Consider the following 22,168-nt stretch of genomic DNA (forward strand, 5'->3'; position numbering starts at 1 on the left):
TTTTTTTGTGGGTACTACAAAATCATCAAAATTACAACAACCACATGCAAATTTTCAAAATTTCTTTTGCAAATATCTCATGACAGACCCAAAATTTTTTACCTCCGCTTACGGATTCGCGATCCTGGATCCAAAACGCGTCTTTGATACCCCTCTTGATAGTTTTGGACGTGTATTAACAATGTTATGCTGTCGTATAGAATTACCAAATATATTACAGTTTGTTATATTGCTATTATGAAATCAAACCCAAAATAAAAAAATAAGAGCAGTGAGAATTTTAAAATTTTTTTAAACGTCATTTCGGCTCTCACCGGGTTTACCTTGTAATATTTATACCATGTTTTTGATGATCAAAAACTGAAAATCATTTTTCGATCACTTTTTGGAATCATTTTTTGAAGTCCTTTGATGATTAAATTTTTATATTTCTTAAAAAACAACAAAAGGAATAATCAAATATGCTTACCTTTGATGACCAAAAACTGAATATGGTTTTTCAATCACATTTTGGAATTATATTTGAATCAAGTGTGTTTACTTTAGATGATCAAAAATTTATAATCATTTTTAATTCAGCTTTCTGAATCTTTTATGAATATCGTTAGCTTAATGTGAAAATGTGCTAATTCACTTTTTTACGAATTTTACAGGAGACGAAAAAAATGAATAATTTTTGAAATAACCTCTTTTTTCAAAACTGAATGAGGATACCTTAGTTGCAATACTTTTGAGTGTAGAAGCTTCGAAAAAAATAAATAAAAATCATGTATGCTAACCCAGCAGCTATTTTATGACTTAGCACAATTTCCGCACTCAAAATAAATTTTTTCTCCCGACTTAGCACTTTTTACTCAATATGTTTCCCCATCACTCCTCCCCTTTAATGATTGAAAGATAACACTAAAACTATATATTTCACACAATTTGTCTTTATTATTCCTAACGGTTCTGATCTGGACTCTTTTGCCTGATGGTGCGCAGACAATAATTTATTTTTAAATTCAAACAAATGCTGTGTTGTTCCTTATTCCATAACGACAACTGCCACATACTTTATCTACAAACTAAATGCTAAATGTATTAATCGTTGTCAAGAGAGTAAAGACTTGGGTGTAATTTTTGACACCAAACTCTCCTTCTAGTCACATTGACTCCATTGTTTCAAAATTTGTTCAATAGACGTAATACCAGCGACTTTAAAGACCTTATGACGTTGAAGGCACTTTATATATCCTTGGTCAGAAGTAGTGTTGAATATTGCTCAATAATATGGAATCCTTTCTATGAATCTAACACCTATTAAATTGAGACAGTTCAAAAAATTTTTACAAAAATTGCTTTACGTATGCTTCACTGGCCAGACGGTCTCCCATCATATACCAGCAGGCACAAATTGCTTGGTCTTCAGGCTTTGAATGACAGAAGAACTTTTATCTCACTCATGCTTGCCTATAATGTAATAAACTTTAGCACGAATTGCTCTGATTTATCTAATTTGTCCATTCCAAATATTCCACTGCGTGATCTTCTGCGTAATAGATTATTTACAAAGAGCATACATAACAAGAGACGTCAGTTCGTATGTTTGGTATCAAACACTCGCTACAAAAGATTGTGGTTACTGACGACTTTGTTACTTCCCACTTTTCATTTTAATTTTTGCCGCATGTCAAAACACTAGAGCAGTGTTGCCAGAACTTTTTTGCAGAAAAAAAGCTATATGGACAAAAATTAAAGGCTAAAAGATGCGAAAGAAAATTTTCTAAAGCTAAGAATAAATATAAATAAATGTAAGGCGCGATAACCTCCGAAGAGATTTTAGGCCGAGCTTCTCTTCCAATTTGTGTCGGGCTCCTTTTTAATTTTTCCTACAAATTGGCGGGACTAGACCTACTTGTTTTATGCCGAACGACATCTGCAAGGCAGATGAGCTTTCACTGAGAGCTTTTCATGGCAGAAATACACTCAGAGTGCTTGCCAAACACTGCCGAGGGGCAACTTCGCTTAGAAAAATTTTCTTCTAATTGAAAAAACTTATTTCTAAAATTTTGATGTTGCTTTGTCCGGGGCGTGAACCCAGGATTTTCGGTGTGATAGGCGGAGCACGCTACCATCACACCACGGTAGCCGCCACTAAGAATAAAAGCTAAAAGTTAAAGGCAACTTGCCCACATTTATAAATAAGACCCAGAATATTTCAATATCACAGTGCTATTCATCATCTGATATTTGAAAATTAATGAGATAATTTCTCATAACAAAGTCGTGGCAGCATACAAATTGTGGCATAACAAAATCGTGGCAATATTTCTCACAGAATAAGAAATGGGGTACAAACTCAGCCATTTTGTAGAGTGACAGGTACCTAGTTCAAGTCGATTCGCTTGAATGCACTAAAGGTAAAATTTTCGCTGGCCATCTTATTGGCTCCATCAATGGCAAGCTTTATAAAATTACCAAGAGGCACACGTGATTTTGAAATAAATTTTTAATGTAATCGATGGAAATATCTAACCACCAAAACAAGGCCTCTCGTTCTGACAAGCAAAATCCGACATTACTCCTTTATGTGCCAGAATTGCCTTTGTTCTGCTACAATTAAATGATTGAACGATTTTTGAATCTGTGCAGTAGTGAAAAAGACAGAAATATCAAAATCGTTAATTTTGACATGTTTTATCACTATAACAAACATTTGTTTGACAAAAACTTACATACAAAGAAATAATTTAATACATATCTATAAAATCACAAAACAAAGTGATTATAAACTAAAAAAGATTTATCGGTACCACCATCTTTAGGTACACTTGTCGTACTGAGTGTCATAAGCATGCCAAATAGCTAGCAGCAATAAATTTTGTGTCCTCTTTTTTGTTCATTGTCCTCTCCCTTTTTGGTAATATGTGTAGACTTTCCAACGTGAATCTCGTTCTTTCCCTCTTTTCTATGTCTATTATTTTCGCGTTCTTTATATCAGCTGTGTGTCCATGTGATAATACGTGATGAGCAAGAGCTGTGCTGGTCTTGTTCTTCTTAATGTCAGCGTCGTGCTCTGCCAATCGGGTTCCTATTGCTCTTTTTGTTGTTCCAACGTAGATTTTGTCACAGTTCTCATTGTCTCTCCCCGTGCATTGAATCTCGTATACTACGTTGTTTTATTGTAGGGGTTCTATGGGCCTTTTTGTTCGTGTAAAAATAGTTGAAAGTGTGCTGTTGGATTTGTAGGCGAGGGATATATTTCGTTTTTGTTTCTTCATGTTATGGTTGAAGTTTTCAGTAAACTTGGGTATGTATGTGACACTGTGGTATTGCTTTGTCTCCGTTGCGATCTCTGTTGATGCTTTATTTCGTTTTCTATTTCCTTCTGATAGCTCTTGTTTTATTAGTGATGTAATTAGGTGACTCGGGTAATTGTTATTGGTGAGTATGGAATGTATTTTGGTTTTGTTTTTACCCCAGAATTTTTGGTGGCTTATCGTAAATATTTTGTGTATTAAATCTTTCGCTGTATTTATTTTATATTTTTTGGGTTGTGATGATATGAAATTTATAATACGTCCGGAGGCGATGGATTTGGAGTACCAGTCAAGTATGAGTTTGGAATTTTCCCTGTGGATAAGAACATCCAAAAAGGGTATAACCGAATTTTCCTCTTTTTCCATGGTAAATTGCAGCTTATTATGGTACTTATTTAGCGTGCTCAGAATAATATCCAGGTCGTTTCGTTTGACAATCGCAAAAAAGTCATCCACGTACTTACTATGAATTTCATCTCTATGTTGTGAAGTTATTTTAGTTCGGAGATGGTATTTTCCAGTAAATCATCCATTATTATATCTGCTATGGTTGGAGAAAGTGGGTTTCCCATTGGCATTCCATAGCTTTGTGTGAAAATTTTGTCATCGTAGATAAAGTAATTGTTGTCGTTCAGACAGAAATTCAAAAGTTTAAGGAACTTGTTTTTTGGGATGTTCGATTGCAGTTTGTTAAATTTGGTCATAATGATTTTTATGGCTAAGTACGTTGATATGTTAGTAAATAGCGATACCACATCGAATGACACTAGTATCTCGTCTTCACTAATATTTATGTTTTCCAATTTATCTTTTAGTATGTAGGAGTTTTTAATGTTGTATTCGTCCGAAGTTAAATTATTTAATATTTGACCAATGGATTTTGATAACCCGTAACATGGGACGCTGACAGATGATGCTATTGGACGTAAAGGAAGGTTTGGTTTATGGGTCTTTGGTAGACCGTAGAGTCTAGGCGCCGTGGCTGCGGTGCAGGTTAGTTGCCTTTTCTCTTTGAAACTTATTATTTTGTTTTTGTAAAGATCGTCGACTAGTTGGTTATTCTGTTTTTGTAGTGTGTGTGTTGGGTCATTTCTCGATGTTTTATACGTGTTTTTGTCTTCGAGTAACATTTCCATTTTGTGTTTGTAGTCAGTTTTGTACATTGCCACTGTCTTATTTCCTTATTTCCTTCATTACGTACTTAGCCATAAAAATCATTATGACCAAATTTAACAAACTGCAATCGAACATCCAAAAAAACAAATTCCTTAAACTTTTGAATTTCTGTCTGAACGACAACAATTACTTTATCTACGATGACAAAATTTTCACACAAAGCTATGGAATGCCAATGGGAAACCCACTTTCTCCAACCATAGCAGATATAATAATGGATGATTTATTGGAAAATACCACCTCCGAACTAAAACAACTTCACAACATAGAGATGAAATTCATAGTAAAGTACGTGGGTGACTTTTTTGCGATTGTCAAACGAAACGACCTGGATATTATTCTGAGCACGCTAAATAAGTACCATAATAAGCTGCAATTTACCATGGAAAAAGAGGAAAATTCGGTTATACCCTTTTTGGATGTTCTTATCCACAGGAAAAATTCCAAACTCATACTTGACTGGTACTCCAAATCCATCGCCTCCGGACGTATTATAAATTTCATATCATCACAACCCAAAAAATATAAAATAAATACAGCGAAAAATTTAATACACAAAATATTTACGATAAGCCACCAAAAATTCTGGGAAAAAAACAAAACCAAAATACATTCCATACTCACCAATAACAATTACCCGAGTCACCTAATTACATCACTAATAAAACAAGAGCTATCAGAAGGAAATAGAAAACGAAATAAAGCATCAACAGAGATCGCAACGGAGACAAAGCAATACCACAGTGTCACATACATACCCAAGTTTACTGAAAACTTCAACCATAACATGAAGAAACAAAAACGAAATATATCCCTCGCCTACAAATCCAACAGCACACTTTCAACTATTTTTACACGAACAAAAAGCCCCATAGAACCCCTACAACAAAACAACGTAGTAAACGAGATTCAATGCACGGGGAGAGACAATAAGAACTGTGACAAAATCTACGTTGGAACAACAAAAAGAGCAATAGGAACCCGATTGGCAGAGCACGACGCTGGCATTAAGAAGAACAAGACCAGCACAGCTCTTGCTCATCACGTATTATCACATGGACACAGAGCTGATATAAAGAACGCGAAAATAATAGACATAGAAAAGAGGGAAAGAACGAGATTCACGTTGGAAAGTCTACACATATTACAAAAAAGGGAGAGGACAATGAACAAAAAAGAGGACACAAAATTTATTGCTGCTAGCTATTTGGCATGCTTATGACACTCAGTACGACAAGTGTACCTAAAGATGGTGGTACCGATAAATCTTTTTTAGTTTACAATCACTTTGTTTTGTGATTTTAGAGATATGTATTAAATTATTTCTTTGTATGTAAGTTTTTGTCAAACAAATGTTTGTTATAGTGATAAAACATGTCAAAATTAATTTTTTCTATCATTTTTCGGTGCAGAATAAATATTTAACCCCTGATGATGCCAAGGAGTTTGGCGAAACGTTGGGTAAAAATGGAGGAAAACTAAAGTTTTTAGTGTTTTCGTTTCAAATCGAAAAGATCAGGAAAGCCTATAAACATTAAAATAATTAAAAACTGGTCAGAAAATTATAAGAATCAAAATCGTGACTACTTGCTTAAAAAGTACCAAAATTGACAAAAAGGTACCAGCGCACCAAACAGAGTCCGAAGTGGCAACCGTGGTTTTCGCCGTGTTTTTGCGGACAGCCTTAAAAAGAAATGTCAGTAACCACAATCTAAATCAGCGAGTAGTTTGGGTTCGAAGCAAACATGTTAAGTGATGTCTGTTGTTGATTTATGCTCTTTGTTATTTATCCAAATAATTCATAAAACGAATTATGCTATGACTGAACCTATAACTAGGACTATACATCTAGCAAATCGATTCAGCAGTGTTATTAATTTTAATAACAGCTTATATAAGTTTAAGCTTGAATTGTTTTCTATTTTTAACTAGTCTGTAAAAAAGCATGTAGTTATCGCCATGTAAGAACTGAAGTAGATTATGGTCAGCGCAAAGCATTTATCAAACACCAAAGGCATGTCTCAATTAGGTGAATCCAATTTCAAGAGGTTGTGTTCGCAAGCCTCTCAAGGGGTTGCCAGCGCAATATATAGTTTCTCCAACCCAATTGTCAACCTCACCTAACCGTGGCGAATCCTGTTTAATTGACAGCCGAGGCTCTGGCGACTCCAAGTTCCTCATGGAACTATGGGGTGGGGAGGGCGGTATGGCCTAGAAGGGTTAATGTGGTCATATAAATCATTCCCGAGATGGTCGCGTACCTTAATAGTGCTTTACCGAGACGTACCGGATCTACATATGTATATCCGGCAAAGGACCATCAACATCGGTAACACTCCCCAAAGCCTTCGGGTAGTGTCTTTATAGTTAATACAACAACAACAAAGCTTGCGCGCACAAAGAAATGACTAGTAATTCAGATTGATATTATTGACAGGACTTAGCACATTCTTTTTAACAACTGACGACTTAGCACATTTAGACATCATTGCCCAAAGCACGTAAAAATGAAAAATAAAAACATTTTTTTTTTTGTGATCGATGTATTTTGAATTCAGTTTTAAAACTGCATTAAAATACAATTTTTCAAAAAAAGTGACTTAGCACATTTTCACATTAAGCTAGCGAATATTTGTTGACTGAATAATGAAATTTATACTTGTTAAAATTTTACTTTTCAATGAAAATTTTATGTTTTTCACATACACATATTTTTTCAATCATGAAGCTCAGAAAAAATATATAAAATGTTTATTATTTATACAATTATATATATTCTTCGAGAAAAGAAATAATGTAAATGCTGCTCGTGACCGAAGATTTCCCCAACCATTTCTCCACCTTCGGCTTCCCCGAAAATTCATAATAGTTGGACAATACAAAGGTTGTGAGCTATTTGAACCACAGGTATGTGAAAATATCTTGACATACCTGGATACGGCTTCCACCGTATCGTATTTTAAGATATTGACGATCATAGCTGACTTTGGATGTTGTAGTCGCAGGTGTATATCGGTCAAGTTTGCTTGCGAGTGACCTGTGGTTCAAATAGCTCACTTTCGCATGCTTTATTCCCCTGATGAAATAAGATTATTATGTATTATCTTATTTTGAATGAGATATGAAGAATAAAAGCATCATAATGGCATTCAAAAATGATTCAAAAATCTCAACCAAAATGATTGAAATATGTTCACGAATATGATCAGAAAACGACTGTGAAAAGCAGTCAAATATTACTTTAAAACAATTAAAGCTCAATTTTACAAGGATATCAAATATGAATAAAAAGCGTTTCGAAATAGGAATCATAAATGATTATTTAAGAATAATCACATTTAAGGTACATTTTTCTCCCGACGATACAGTTATTTTCGAACAGAAAATCCTTTTAAATTTGAACGTTTTTAATCATCTTGGGGTATGATATTTAAATATTTTTTGATCAAAATTTTCAAAAAATGCTGGCTGGGATGGCCCTTGTACTTGTTTCAACCTTTAAATTATTTTAACTACCGGGAGTTGGGAATTTTACATACCGCATCTGGTTAGGGGGATTAGAACATACCCGCGGCAGGTATGCTTGTCGTAAGAGACGATTAAAATACCCAAATTATTGAAGGGGTTATGTAGCGCAACCCTTTCAAGGGGTTTCCAGCACAATTTATAGCTTCTCCATCGCAATTGTCAACCTCACCTTCCATTAGGGAATCCTGTTTCTTTAGCAGCCAACGTTCTGGCGACCCCAAGTTCCATGGAACTAAGGGGTGGTAGAGCAATGGCCTGCAAGATTCAATGTCATATTAAATCGTTTCGGATATGGTCAGGCTTGTACCTTAACCGGCTGTACCGTTACCGGAACGTACCGGCTCTATATTCGGCAAAAAACCAATATCGATGTGCCCTAAACTCCCCAAAGGTCGCTACAACAATAACGAGATTTCACATGGCTTTTATGAAACATTTATAGATGCATGTAGCTATAACTTCAGAATAACTGGTGAAAAAAATGAAGTATTGCCACAGTGATATTTTATTGAGACTTTATTGGACACCTCATACTGCGTTTGGCCCTCTAAACTTCAACAATAACTCGTTTATAATTTCGTAGTTAATTGTATTTGTTTATTCATTTGATTTCTTTTCATTATGATTCCGCTTATCACCCATTTTTTACAATTTCGTACCCAATGACCTTTCTTTTTACAGTAATGGCAAGTACCATCTGCCCTCTGCTTGGACATCTGTTGTTCTTGTTGTAGCAGTGCTTCGCCCATCCAATAGGTGCGACCAGTCACAAATTGTCATCAATATCATCTAACGCAAGTCTAAGGAAACTTGCTGTTTCAACAGAGGTGAACCATAATGTGAGGGGTGTTAGAGGCGTTGGTTCCACAAAGTTAAAGAGATGGTTGGTGTCATGTGGCGACACATTGCAAGCAGGACATATGTTTTGTATGTCGGGGTTGATTCTGGATAGGCAAGAGTTTAACCTGTTACAGTACCCAGATCGAAGTTGAGTTAGAGTGACGCGCGTTTCCCTACGTAGAGTGCGTTCCTCCTCTGCTAGTTTTGGGTATTGTTCTTTGAGTACAGGATTCACTGGGCGATTCCTGGCATAGAGGTCCGAAGCCTGTTTGCGGATTTCACTGATGACCTGCTTGTGCTTTTTAGCTTCATACTTGGACATCTACTGGTGACCTTCTTGCTTCTTGAAATTGCTTCTTGAAATTTCGCTCAAAAACACACCGTTGTTTAACTCAACTCGTCGAAAATTTTGTTTTCATCCTTTGACAAAAGCATCCAACTGGACCGAAACGATTCAAACTTGAAAGGAAGAGTTCTTATCATTAGCGGTTAAGCTATTGTCAAGCTCGTTCCACAGCCCTCGCAGTATTGCAACATGAGTAGATACATCTCGCCATACGTTAGTGTATCAGACAATTGCTCCGACGTGGTTAGCTTCCCATCAATCACATCCAAACATCCTTCGTGATAATCAAAAAGATTCCTTATTTTCCTTTTCCATTACCATGGGCAAATCTGCTTCTGTAGCCAAATTTTTATAATTCCGTAGTTAACTGGTTTTTTAGAATTAAATTTTTTGAATTAAAAAATATTAGACATAATTGAAAAAGTTGCATAGTGTTACAAAAGATCAACTGATCTAAAAAACTCAAGTATAATTTGGCAAAGTACATTTAACTATAATATAACTTCAAAACATTCTAAGTATTATTCCTTTCAGAAGGTCTGAAAAAATTAGAGCAATCCTAACTTAAAATTTATTAAATTAACGTTGAAACAATAGGGTATCCTACCCAACCTGCCATTCGCGCTTTGTTGTTGTTTATCATATAAAATTTTTGTAAACAAAAACACAATTCAGCTGCCTATGTGTACCGGGTTTGCTTAGTTAGTGTCAAAAAAATTATTAGCATACATGATTCAATCACAAGAGGTTTGCTCGACTGACACATTTTTTGCAAATTGCAGCCACTTTGCTCCCAAATCGAATTGACATCCGTTAACTGTGTTGTTTCTTTGCGATTTTTCGTAAAATATTAGTAGTAGAAATAGGAAGCAATCAGTTTACAAATACCCGATAAGTACCGAACTGCATAATTCCTTAGAACATTTTTTTTAATTTTATGGTGAATTTATTAACTATGCCATGATCTATTAGTGTGGCTGAACATAAGTTTTATGAAAAGTACGGACACCAAGAAATTGTTCACTTTCGTAAACCTATGAACATACGAAACCTGAACCAATTCATAATTCATCGTTCAACGTCAAAAACTGGACTAGCCACGATTCACGAGAAAATGTCATTAGTAAATAATGGAGATGCCATAACAAAATGTACTCTAGAACAGAACGCGTCCAAAAATATCGAGAGAGGTGACCTGGACAAAAATAATCCGAAGGCGGAAAAGAAAAGTTGTGTCTCTGTGTTTGCAGTTGACTATTTTCGTGTGGTTGTTGTAATGTTGTTGTGCACTGAAAAAGATTTTGTGTACAAAGGCATTTTGCGCGCATTTAATTTTGATCCCACCTCATTGGTTGACCGGCCAGGGTAATTTTTTATAAGCTCGGCTGAAGGCCGCCAACGAAACCCGGGTTAATTTTTCGGTTTTTCGTTAATATCTTTTGAACGAGATACAATTTTTATTTCCGCCTTTGAATTATTGTTATCGAGGTCAATACGCCTCTGTCGATATTTTTGGGCGCGTATTTGAAGTAGACCTTCGGCTTATGTGAACCTATGCTTATATAGGGAGTTTTTGAAACAAATTATGTGATAAGAGCATTTTTGAATAAATTTCTAACGCAAAACATTCTTCAAACAAATTCTGAAAGAATGACCAAGCCAACATAACTTTATCAGTTCACGAAATATTTAGTAGAAAATGAATTATTTCCCCAAAAACTTTTGGCGTTTACAAATTTACTATCACTACTAATACACTACCAAAGATACTTTTCTACTACAATTTTCGCTGAAGGGGATTGAATTATTCCCCGTTTTCCTTGCTTCGTAAAAGTAACCCGTCCAGATTTTTCACTTTGGGAGTGTCAAAGATATGTCATCATTGGAGAACAAACGTCTAGTAATTGAATCATGATTAGCATATATGTAATATTTTTATCATGGCTACTACAGGCTAGGTACACTCACAAACAATGTTAGAGTGTCGATATATTGCTGTTTAAATATTTGGTAATAGTCTAGTTGAGTGGTCGACTGCTAATACGCTACCAAAAATATTGAGAGAGGTGTCAAACGACGCGTCTTGATAATAATTATTTATATATAATTATTAATAATCCGAAGGCGGAAAATAAAAATATTAACTCGTCCAAAAGATATTAACGAAAAAAGACCCGCGGGTACCTCCGAAACCGGGGGTGGGATCCATAGTATTTTTGCGCAGAACACCTTTCTGAGTTGCCGGCCTTTGGTCGCGCTTATAAAAAATAACCCTGGGCTACGCCATGCCAAGTGGCTACCGCCACGGTGATGCACAATTTTTTGTGTGGGTACAAAAGAACAACAACCACATGGAAATCGCCAACTTCAACTGCAAATATCTCCGGAAATAGATAAAATTTTTCTTTTCCGCCATCGGATTATTGTTCTCGAGATTAAGACGCGTCTTTTGACACCTCTCGATATTTTTGGTAGCGTATTAGCAGTCGACCCCTCAACTAGACTATTACCAAATATTTTTGCATTCAATAATGGAATGTACCAAGTTTTAATTTTTTCTTGTCACACTTATGATACATTTTATTTATTGCCTTAATTTTCTATTAGCAATATAGCAGTATTACATATCGTTAGCTTAATGTGAAAATGTGCTATGTCACTTTTTTTGGAAAATTGTTTTTTAATGCAGTTTTAAACATGAATTCAAAATACATCGATCACAAAAAAAAAATATTTTAATTTTTACGTGTTGTGGGCAATGATGTGTAAATGTGCTAAGTCAACCTGTCAATAATATCAAACTGAATTAGTAGTAATTTCTTTGTGCGCGCATGCTTTGTTGTTGTTGTATTAACGATAAAGATACTACCCGAATGCTTTGGGGAGTGTTACCGATGTTGATGGTCCTTTGCCGGATATAGATCCGGTACGTTCCGGTAACAAAGCACTATTAAGGTACTAGCCCGACCATCTTGGGAACGATTTATATGACCACATTAAACCTTCTTGGCCATACCACCCTCCCCACCCCAGTCCCATGAGGACCTTGGGGTCGCCAGAGCCTCGGCTGTCAATGAAACAGGATCCGCACGGTTAGGTGAGGTTAACAATTGGGTTGGAGAAGCTATATATTGCACTGGCAACCCCTTGAGTGGGTTGCGAACACAACCCCTTGAAATTGTATTAACAAAATTGAGACATGCCTTTGGTGTTTGATAAATGCTTTGCTCTGACCATAATCTACTTCAATTCTTACATGTCGATAACTACATTTTCTTACAGACTAGTTAAAAATAGAAAACAATTCACGCTTAAATTGACATATTTATTAAAATTAATAGTAGTGTTATTTCGATGAATCGATTTGCTAGATGTAGAGTCCTAGTTATAGGTTCATTCATAGCATAATTCGTTTTCTGAGTTATTTCGATACATAAACTATTATGCCGAAGATCACGCAGTGGAATATATGGAACGATCACATTAGATAAATCAGAGTAATTCGTACTAAAGTTTATTACATTATAGGGAAGCATGAGTGAGATAAAAGTTCTTCTGTCATGCAAAGCCTGAAGACCAAGCAATTTGTGCCTGCTGATATATGATGGGAGGCCGTCTGGCCAGTGAAGCATACGTAAAGCAATTTTTGTAAACATTTTTTGAACTTTCTCAATTTAATAGGAGTTAGATTCATAGAAAGAATTCCATATTATTAAGCAATATTCAACACTACTTCTGACCAAGGATATATAAAGTGCCTTCAACGTCATAAGGTCTTTAAAGTCACTGGTATTACGTCTACTGCACCCAACCATTGCAACAAATTTTGAAACAATGGAGTCAATGTGACTAGAAAGAGAGTTTGGTGTCAAAAATTACACCCAAGTCTTTACTCTCTTGACAACGATTAATACATTTAGCATTTAGTTTGTAGATAAAGTATGTGGCAGTTGTCGTTATGGAATAAGGAACAACACAGCATTTGTTTGAATTTAAAAATAAATTATTGTCTGCGCACCATCAGGCAAAAGAGTCCAGATCAGAACCGTTAGGAATAATAAAGACAAATTGTGTGAAATATATAGTTTTAGTGTTATCTTTCAATCATTAAAGGGGAGGAGTGCTAAGTCGGGAGAAAAAATTTGTTTTGAGTGCGGAAATTGTGCTAAGTCATAAAATAGCTGCTGGGTTAGCAGACATGATTTTTATTTATCTTTTTCAAAGCTTCTACACTGTTGTTGGTGTTGTTGTAGCGATAAGGTTGCTCCCCGAAGGCTTTCGGGAGTGTTATAGATGTGATGGTCCTTTGCCGGATACAGATCCGGTACGCTCCGGTACCACAGCACCATTAAGGTGCTAGCCCGATCATCTCGGGAACGATTTATGTGGCCACATTAAACCTTCAGGCCATCAACCTCCCTGCCCACCCCCAAGTTCTATGAGGAGCTTGGGGTCGCCAGAGCCTCGTCTGTTAGTGAATAAGGTTTCGCCGCGGATAGGTGAGGTTGACAATTGGGTTTGGAGAAGCTATATTTTGCGCTGGCAATCTGCAGGGTTGCGCTACACAGCCCCTTGAATCTGGTATTTTAGTCGCCTCTTACGGCAGGCCTACGCGGGTATATTCTGACCCCCTAACCCGCAACTAAGGTATCCTCATTCACAGATTTGAAAAAAAGGCTATTTCAAAAATGGTTCATTTTTTTTCGTCTCCTGTAAAATTTGTAAAAAGTGACTTAGCACATTTTCACATTAAGCTAAAAAAAAATTTAAATTCAAAAAAAAAAATTAAAATTTCAAAGAATTTTCGCATAAAAATGTAAAAAAGAAACCATTAAAAAATAGCAAGTATCATTTAAAGTATTAGCGGTTTCATAAATATAGATTTTTTAATGCTTTTTGCGGATGGCTCTTCTTACGGATGTATTTAAATACAACATACAACTCATTGAAGTAGTATTGTACTGTTCGCAGGGGTACGCAGTAAAAACTTTCAAATTTATATACGCTTTTCGACACCTTTTCCAGTTTAAGTTCAGAAATTTACAATTCAAGTTCAGAAATTTACAATTCAAGTTCAGATTTTCCAATTCAAGTTCAGAAATTCCAGTTTAAGTTCAGAAAACTACAATTCCAGTTCAGAAAATTACAATTCAAGTTCAGAATTTTCATTTCAAGTTCAGAAAATTACAATTCAAGTTCAGAAAATTACGTTTCAAGTACAGAAAATTACAGTTGGAATTCAGAAATTTATAAGTAGTAGGGTGTTAATTTTCAAAAGTTATTTTAATTAATTAATTTTATACTTATATGTTACTTGCGGAAGTGTTGATGTTTCGTTGACCATGTTGCCAAAATGGTGCCTTGGGTATAGTGTACCTCAAGTTTTCTTCAAGGTGTGTACATCACGAACCTTGAAATCAAATAGAGGATATTTCTTTGCAACAAGTGCATGATGACGCTACGGCCAAGAAAGTACTACAGTCGAAACAGCAGTTTGGAAGCAGTGGAAGGAAGTTGCGAAGGTGGAGGAAGACTTGACCTCTCATGGTGCTCCCAATCGCCGCCATTTACCGCGAAACAAGGAAAGCTGGCATGATTTGTTACGAAACTGCCAAAATCGCGATTAAGTGCCAATTCATGATGAATGATGATGGCGGATAAGTTGAGATATTTTGACATATGCCGCCAAGATCTATGCAGACAGTACATATACTTTACTTCCGGGAGTGTGGACGCTCCGTTGACTGTATAAGTGGTCATATCTTCGTCATCACTGCACTCAGTGCAGATCAATGGATGTGACGCTAAGAATATAGCTGGATGGCATTGCAATTGCTTCTTATGAGCGAGAGTTTTTTTCTTCGTTATCTCGCAAAATTGATTTAAACGAGTTAAGATGTCCAATGCTTCCTTAAAACATAGATATCATCTTACATACATTTATTTCCATTGGATGGAAAAAAAAAATACCTGACAAATTTTCTGAACTTGAATTGAAAATTCTGAACTTGAATTGTAATTTTCTGAACTTGAATTGCAATTTTTTGAATTTAAATCGTTATTTCCTGAACTTGAATTGGCAATTTCTGAATTTGAATTGGAATTTCTAAATTTTAATTGTAAATTTCTGAATTTAAATTGGAATTTCTGAACTTGAATTGTAATTTTCTGAACTTGAATTGTAAATTTCTGAATTTAAATAGGAAATTCTGAACTTGAATTGTAATTTTCTCAACTTAAACAGGAAAAGGTGTAGTTATACATGTATATAGGGTATTTTAAATATAATTATAGTTATTTTAGTAGCATTTTTTCTCTCTTCCTTCTTTTCTCCCCAACTGCCTTTTATTGTTCTATATATTTAATACGAACTCATTTCCCCTTCCCTTATGTGCATACATACATACATACGTTATGTGTTTTGTATATTCATAAAACCATATGCTGCAAATTGGCGTGTCTCGTCTCAAAGGAGGTTTACTACATGAACTTAGCAACGAAGGTGCTCGCCAACAATTCGAAGTTTTCCTAGAAGACCTAATACTGCCACTAATGGTCGCGTCCGCACAACGTGGTGATCGTGAATGTCATGTTGTTGTTTTATTAGATGATGACGTTGTTGATTGGGATGAAGAATTTCCACCACAAATGGGTGAAGAATACTGCCAAAGTAAGTATCGATTTACGTAACAAATTACCTTTCACTTAACTTGATATATTTGCAAACGGGTCGGAAATTGAAATAGAGATACGGAATACAATTCGGATACTCACATTAGCCTGGTTCTAAAGCTATCTGGTTAAAAATAGCTTCTATCTAGCCAAATAACTTCTTGTTCTGTGAATTCATGAAATGAAAAAAAAAAATATCAAACAAAAATTGATTCAAATGTATGGAAAATGTGTTAAAAATAAAAGTCCGGAAATAAAAGTTAAATCCGGACTTTTATTTTTTAAAGCCAAAAAAAAGTCCGGCTTGATAACAAAGAAACGGCTTGTCCGAAATAAAAAAACTTTTATTTTGGCCTTAAAAAATAAAAGTCCGGATTTAACTTTTATTTCCGGCCTTTTATTTTTAAAAGCCCGAGTTTAACTAGTTCTATCGGACTCAGGTAATAAAAATAAGAAAATAATTTTTATCTTGATCCAAAGATATTAAAAGTCCAAAATTAATAGTTTTGCAAGGAATTATACTATAAAAGGAATAGCAATTTCCGCCCTTGGTTTAAACATTAGTTAAAGTTGACTAGAGTTGAACCTTTCCACTTTGTTCGATAAAATGTTGCTGCTTATCTCAGCCTAAGCGGCCGAAGTGACAGGGTTAAATTCTAGTCAACTTTAACTGGAGTTTAAACTCGCTCGAAAAACCCGGCATAAGTGCAAAAAAAAACTGTGTTATATTTCATAATAAAGGTATATTTATTGTAGTACTGAAAAATCCTGATTGGCAGGCTTTGATCACGTTGCTACGCTTTGAAGCTTTGATATCGCCTTGCCGCTTTTAAATTAAAATTTGATTGAGCCATGTCCGTCCGTTAACACGATAACTTGAGTAAATATTGAGATATCTTCACCAAATTGGGTACACGATCTTATCTAGACCCAGAATAGATTGATTTGCAAAAGGAGCGAAATCGGATGATAGCCACGCCCACTTTTTATATATACAACATTTTGGAAAACACAAAAAACCTGATTATTTAGTAAATAATACACCTAGAATGATGAAATTTGACGGGTGGACTGATATTGAGACTCTTGATAAAAATTTGAAAAACATTTTTAGAAAGGGCGTGGCACCGCCCACTTGTGATAAAATCAATTTTACAAATATTATTAATCATAAATCAAAAATCGTTAAACCTATCGTAACAAAATTCGGCAGAGGTTGCCTTTACTATAAGGAATACTATGAAGAAAAATTAATGAAATCGGTTAAGGACCACGCCCACTTTTATATAAAAGACTTTTAAAAGGGTCGTGACGAATAAAATAAGCTATATCTTTGCAAAAAAAAGGACCTTTATATCAATTTTACTTCATTTCCCAAGTGGATTTATAACAATAAATTGGAAAAACTTCAAATTTAAAAAAATGGGCGTGGCACCGCCCTTTTTATGAGTAAGCAAATTTCTATGTTTCGGGAGCCGTAACTCGAAGAAAAATTAACGGATTCTAATAAAATTGGGTACACAAATTTTCCGTCTAGCAGTAAAAATATTTCTAGCAAAAATAGACGAGATCGGTTAAAGACCGCGCCCACTTTTATATAAAATATTTTTAAAAGGGTCGTGGGCGAATAAAATAAGCTATATCTTAGCGAAAAAGGGCTTTGTATGAATAGAATTTTACTTTCTAAATTTAATTATAACAATAAATTGGAAAACACTAAAATTTTTGAAAATGGGTGTGGCACCGCCCCTTTTTTGTCTAAGCAGTTTTCAATGTTTCGGGAGCCATAACTCGAAACAAACAACAACAGCATTTCAAGTGTACAGCTGGGGATGTAATGTTTAGTTTCACCCGAGCTTAGACTTCCTTACTTGTTTCAATTTACCTAAACTCTCATATGCATTGTAAAGCTCGTAAATCGTGCAAACCTAGGAAGTTCATGGCTACCAAAAATTTGCGTGTTTGAGTGAGTTTATAATATAATATAGGTTATAGTTCTAGGTCTGTAAGTCATAATTGTTGTTTATAAGTAGGTGAACTCCATAAACAGGCGTCGGACCTTTATGCCGGGAATTGCCCGGTGAATCCAGTACTTAAAGAAAAGTATCCAAAACTCGCGGAAGAGGAACGCATATTCCCCAGGGAAACGCGTGTCACTCTAGCTCAACTTCGTTCTGGATACTGTAACAGGTTAAACTCTTACCTATCCAGAATCAACCCGACATACCAAATGTATGCCCCGCTTGCAATGTGTCCCCACATGACACCAACCACCTCTTTAATTGTAATCTGGATCCAACGCCTCTAACACCCCTTTCCTTATGGTCCACCCCTGTTGAAATGGCAAGTTTCCTTGGACTCCCGTTAGAGGATATTGATTACAATTTGTGATCGGTCGCGGCTGTTAAGTGGGGCGAAGCATTGCTACAACAACAACAACATAAGTAGGTTTAACCGGCGCACAGTGGGATTTGCCTTTCAGTGGACTTAGGGAAATGAAAAAAATATTAGTTAATAATACAAAAACTTTGATGAGGATCGATTTTAAGTCTCATTACATGACGTTTTTATATAAGAGTATTTTTTCATAAAGTCTTAAGCAAAAAAGTTATGGCAAATAAAAAAATTGTATGTATGGGAAAAATCACATTTTTACCGTTAACTAATTTTCCTCACATTTCCTCCAAACTTGATTAATTGATTTATATAGTTAGGGTTACATACTATGCAATGTACTCGGTTTCAAGGTTCGAAAAGGTTCGCGTTTTTTTTTTTGTTTTTTATTTTAGTATTGCGAATCACTTTTTAATTTTGGATAGAATTTAAAAACCAAAACTTTTTTTTTTGTTTTTTTTTTTAATGTTAGTATGTATTGCAAATCACTTTTTAATTCTGGGTAATATTTAAAAAAATATATATATGATAATTCATATTATACATAAAATTTTTTTATATTGAATTTACATTTAACAATCCAAAAAAGGTTAAAATCAAAAATTTCGCTACTCCAGCTTGTTCTTTAATTTTTTTTTGTTTATATGATGCTTATTATTCCAGCTTGTTCGTTAGTACCAAAAGAGTACTGAAAAGCAAAAATTATTCGATCGGTCAATATCCAAATATACATATAGGTGTATGACTAAAAAAAACAACAATTTTTATTTTTAAACTTAAGGCTTTTAAACTGTTCAAATTTTTACCATTAAGATGTATCAAAATTTTGGATTTAATAAAATTGTATAAAAATATATAGTGTCTAATATTGCCAAATTTTTTCAATTTTTCAAATAAATCAGAATTTGTCACTAAATCACAATCCATTTCGAAAACAGCGTGTCGTAGATAGTAAGTTAATAAGGTAGCCTTAAGCTAATGACTAATGAATGATTGATTTGATTCTCTGCTCTGAATTTGAACAACAATCTATTACTTGATTTGTTAAAAATATCGTTTATAGCAAAAAAATATATGTCACCGGATTAGGTTGCTTTATTGCAATTTAAGTTAGTTCGTCGCGCACTGCTTACTTTTGCTTCCACTTCCAAAAACTTAATGCCCAAAAACTTCAATAATTTTCTCGACTTTTGTTTCATGGCCTACTTTGTAACCTTTTTTATAGCAAATAAATCTCAGCGTACCTTTGATTTCATGGCCAACTATTAACTCTGTATAACCTCTAAGATACGTCGAGTTTTCGCGAATTTTGCACACATTTTTAAAATAAAATTGAGAGCTTCTGGGTTAGACCTTGATACATATCTTTATTGAGAAACAGTAAAAATTATTTTGGTGAAGCCAAAATTGCTGGAAATTGGAAAAAACCTAGATGTACACATACATATGCTCGTTAAGGTATGTCGATATGAAACCCGGTTACTAAAAGTGTCATAACTTTTTTAAATTAGGTTTTACGAAAAAATGTTATATGAGAATAAATTATGGAAAAAGATCACAGAATACGAAAATGTACATTTAATGTCCTAAGTCGCAACTTTTCAATTTCGGTCCACTGTGCGGCGTGTCTGTGAGGGCCTCATATAGACTGAATGGGTTTATAGTGTTTTGTTGATTAGTAAAAAAATTAATCCTTGAGATCTGTTATCTTTCACACATACAACTTTTCTATCTTCGTAACTTTTCGGAAGTGTTGACTTTAACTCCAGATTAAGCCGTTCCTAATATTTTTTTTTCGTTTTGGGAATTGAATCATCCAATTCCAATTGATGGCAAGAGGACTCTTAAATTACCTCTTAAAGCGCCAGGTTAACAAACGTATAAGTGTAATACATTTAACATTTAGAACATTTATTTATTTAAATATTTTCCTATCACAACAATTTGGTAAATTATTTTACAGTGCTAGTCAGGAATTGTAAATAGTTAAATTTAAAATGAATTAATATGACAAAAGAATTAACAACAAGTAATAAACAATACAACAATAATATTGTTACAATATTAGCAACACTAAGGGTACTGCCATCTCTAAGCCGATGCAGTCATGCACATCCATAATATCCACACACATCCATAAATAAATCATTATGTATCTACATAAACGAATCAATAATTGCGTCTACACCAGGCATCGGCGTTTCATACATCTTAAGATGGTGAGCAGCTCACACAGATAGCCTGCGCTCTTTGTTTAGTCAATGGTTCAGTCTGCAATGAGCAGTTGGCGTGTCAACATCGAGTGTTGATATCGCTAGTTGCGCAGCGAAAAATGTATGCACGTATTTACGTAAATACATTTTATTAATATGAATTAATTTAATATGAAAAAATGCAACTCTCCTCAAAAAGTTTTAATTTTTTTGCTGCATTCAACTTATTTAAGTTTTTATGCGAACTTTCAAAATGTCGTTTGATGTTATTTACATACGTCGCTGAAAATGTTTTGTTGCATAAACCCCATTGAATTTGCCCAAAGGCGTTGTTCAACATAAAATATTCGCTTGCCATTGTGCGTGCTTAGCCGTTGCAGTTTTACAAGCGAATGATCAGTGAATCAATTGGTTCGTACGATCAAAGCGCTCTCACTAATACATCCACACAACATTTTTGCCGACACTTGGTCTACACATATGTACATATACGAGCAGCGGAGAAGCAATGCACAAACAAATGCATATATCTTATCTGAGTTGTCACAAGAGAGGGCAATAATTTGTGCAAGTATTACTCAAATGAGAGGTTATAAACGAAGTTGTGGCTGGCAATTTTGTAGCTGATAACTAACTAGTAAGTTCTGGAATGGAAAAGCCTAGAAGTATGCAATGAGAAATCAAAAGGTATAAAAGGCGCGACAGTAGAGGCGAGAAATCAGTTTCATTTAAGCTGCCAGTCAGTTTGGTTATAAGCAAGCTAGTTGCAAAGTGTTATTGTGAAGTACTTTAATGAAAGGCTATTTTTCCATTATTCAATATTGGAGTTATTTATTCAACAGTTTAGCGATAAGAACGTTAGTAGAAGATCGCAAATAAGGGTAAATTCGTTACAATATTAGTAAAGATAAAAATAATACTTATACAAATATGATTATTAGAAAATAGGGAAAAAGAAACAATGAAACAAGATGACGAGATAATAATCATTTTTGAAGTGCCGAGCATTTCCTATTTGTAAGTCTTGCGTTCCAAAGGCGTATGGAAGTAACGAACAACTGCCGTCCAGAGGTTAGAAAACGGAATCTTATGTGCGTGGGAAGAAGCACTGATCTCGATGAATTGAGAAACGAAAGCCTCCGATATAAATAATCAGGTTCCTTTGTATATATAATTTTGTGAAGGATAGTCAGTGTTTTAACTTTTAAAAGATTGTGAAAATAAATATTTAGCAACCTTTCAGCGTGATGTGAAACGTGGTCAAGTCTTCAACCCAAATACATATCTAGCAATGTTATTGTAAGCAACAATAAGTTTATTCATACACACATTGTTACAATTTGAGTAAATCTCACATCCATAAAGGAGAACGATTTCGCTAGAAGTAGTCTAATATGTAGGGGAGTGAAGTATTGAGTTAGCCACAGTGTACGAAGCATTCCATACACTTCCTACCGTGATAAAAAAATGGTCTTTCCATGTTAAGGTCTTATTAAAAACTAGTCCTAGGTTTTCTGCAGCGTCAACGTATTCGATCACAGAATTGTCAATAACTATGTTGTCCAAAGTATGAGTAGAGATACGATCTAATAAGTGAAGTTGCATGACTCGAGAAATTAAATAAAATTTTCAGCTTCTTACAGTGTAGGGTGTGTTCGGCAGTCGAAGGCTTTAGAGTGGTCAAGAAGGGTCAGAAA

At 34.8% G+C, this 22,168-nt stretch overlaps 1 protein-coding gene across 4 annotated transcripts in view; it reads left to right on the forward strand.

Annotated features, from left to right (window-relative positions):
• Nucleotides 1–22,168, forward strand: part of mri (mrityu) — a 37,864-nt gene that overhangs the window by 3,669 nt on the left and 12,027 nt on the right. For 2 of the 4 annotated variants that reach the window (XM_067792434.1, XM_067792438.1), the window contains exon 3: nucleotides 15,665–15,862. The exons of 1 other annotated variant lie outside the window; for it this stretch is intronic. In XM_067792434.1, the coding sequence (XP_067648535.1) occupies nucleotides 15,665–15,862 (198 nt within the window). The remainder of the gene's footprint in view (nucleotides 1–15,664; nucleotides 15,863–22,168) is intronic. One more of the 4 variants, XM_067792435.1, reaches the window with a different exon arrangement.

This window comes from Eurosta solidaginis, chromosome 5 (genome assembly GCF_040869045.1).
Source record: "Eurosta solidaginis isolate ZX-2024a chromosome 5, ASM4086904v1, whole genome shotgun sequence".
Classification (NCBI taxonomy): domain Eukaryota; kingdom Metazoa; phylum Arthropoda; class Insecta; order Diptera; family Tephritidae; genus Eurosta; species Eurosta solidaginis.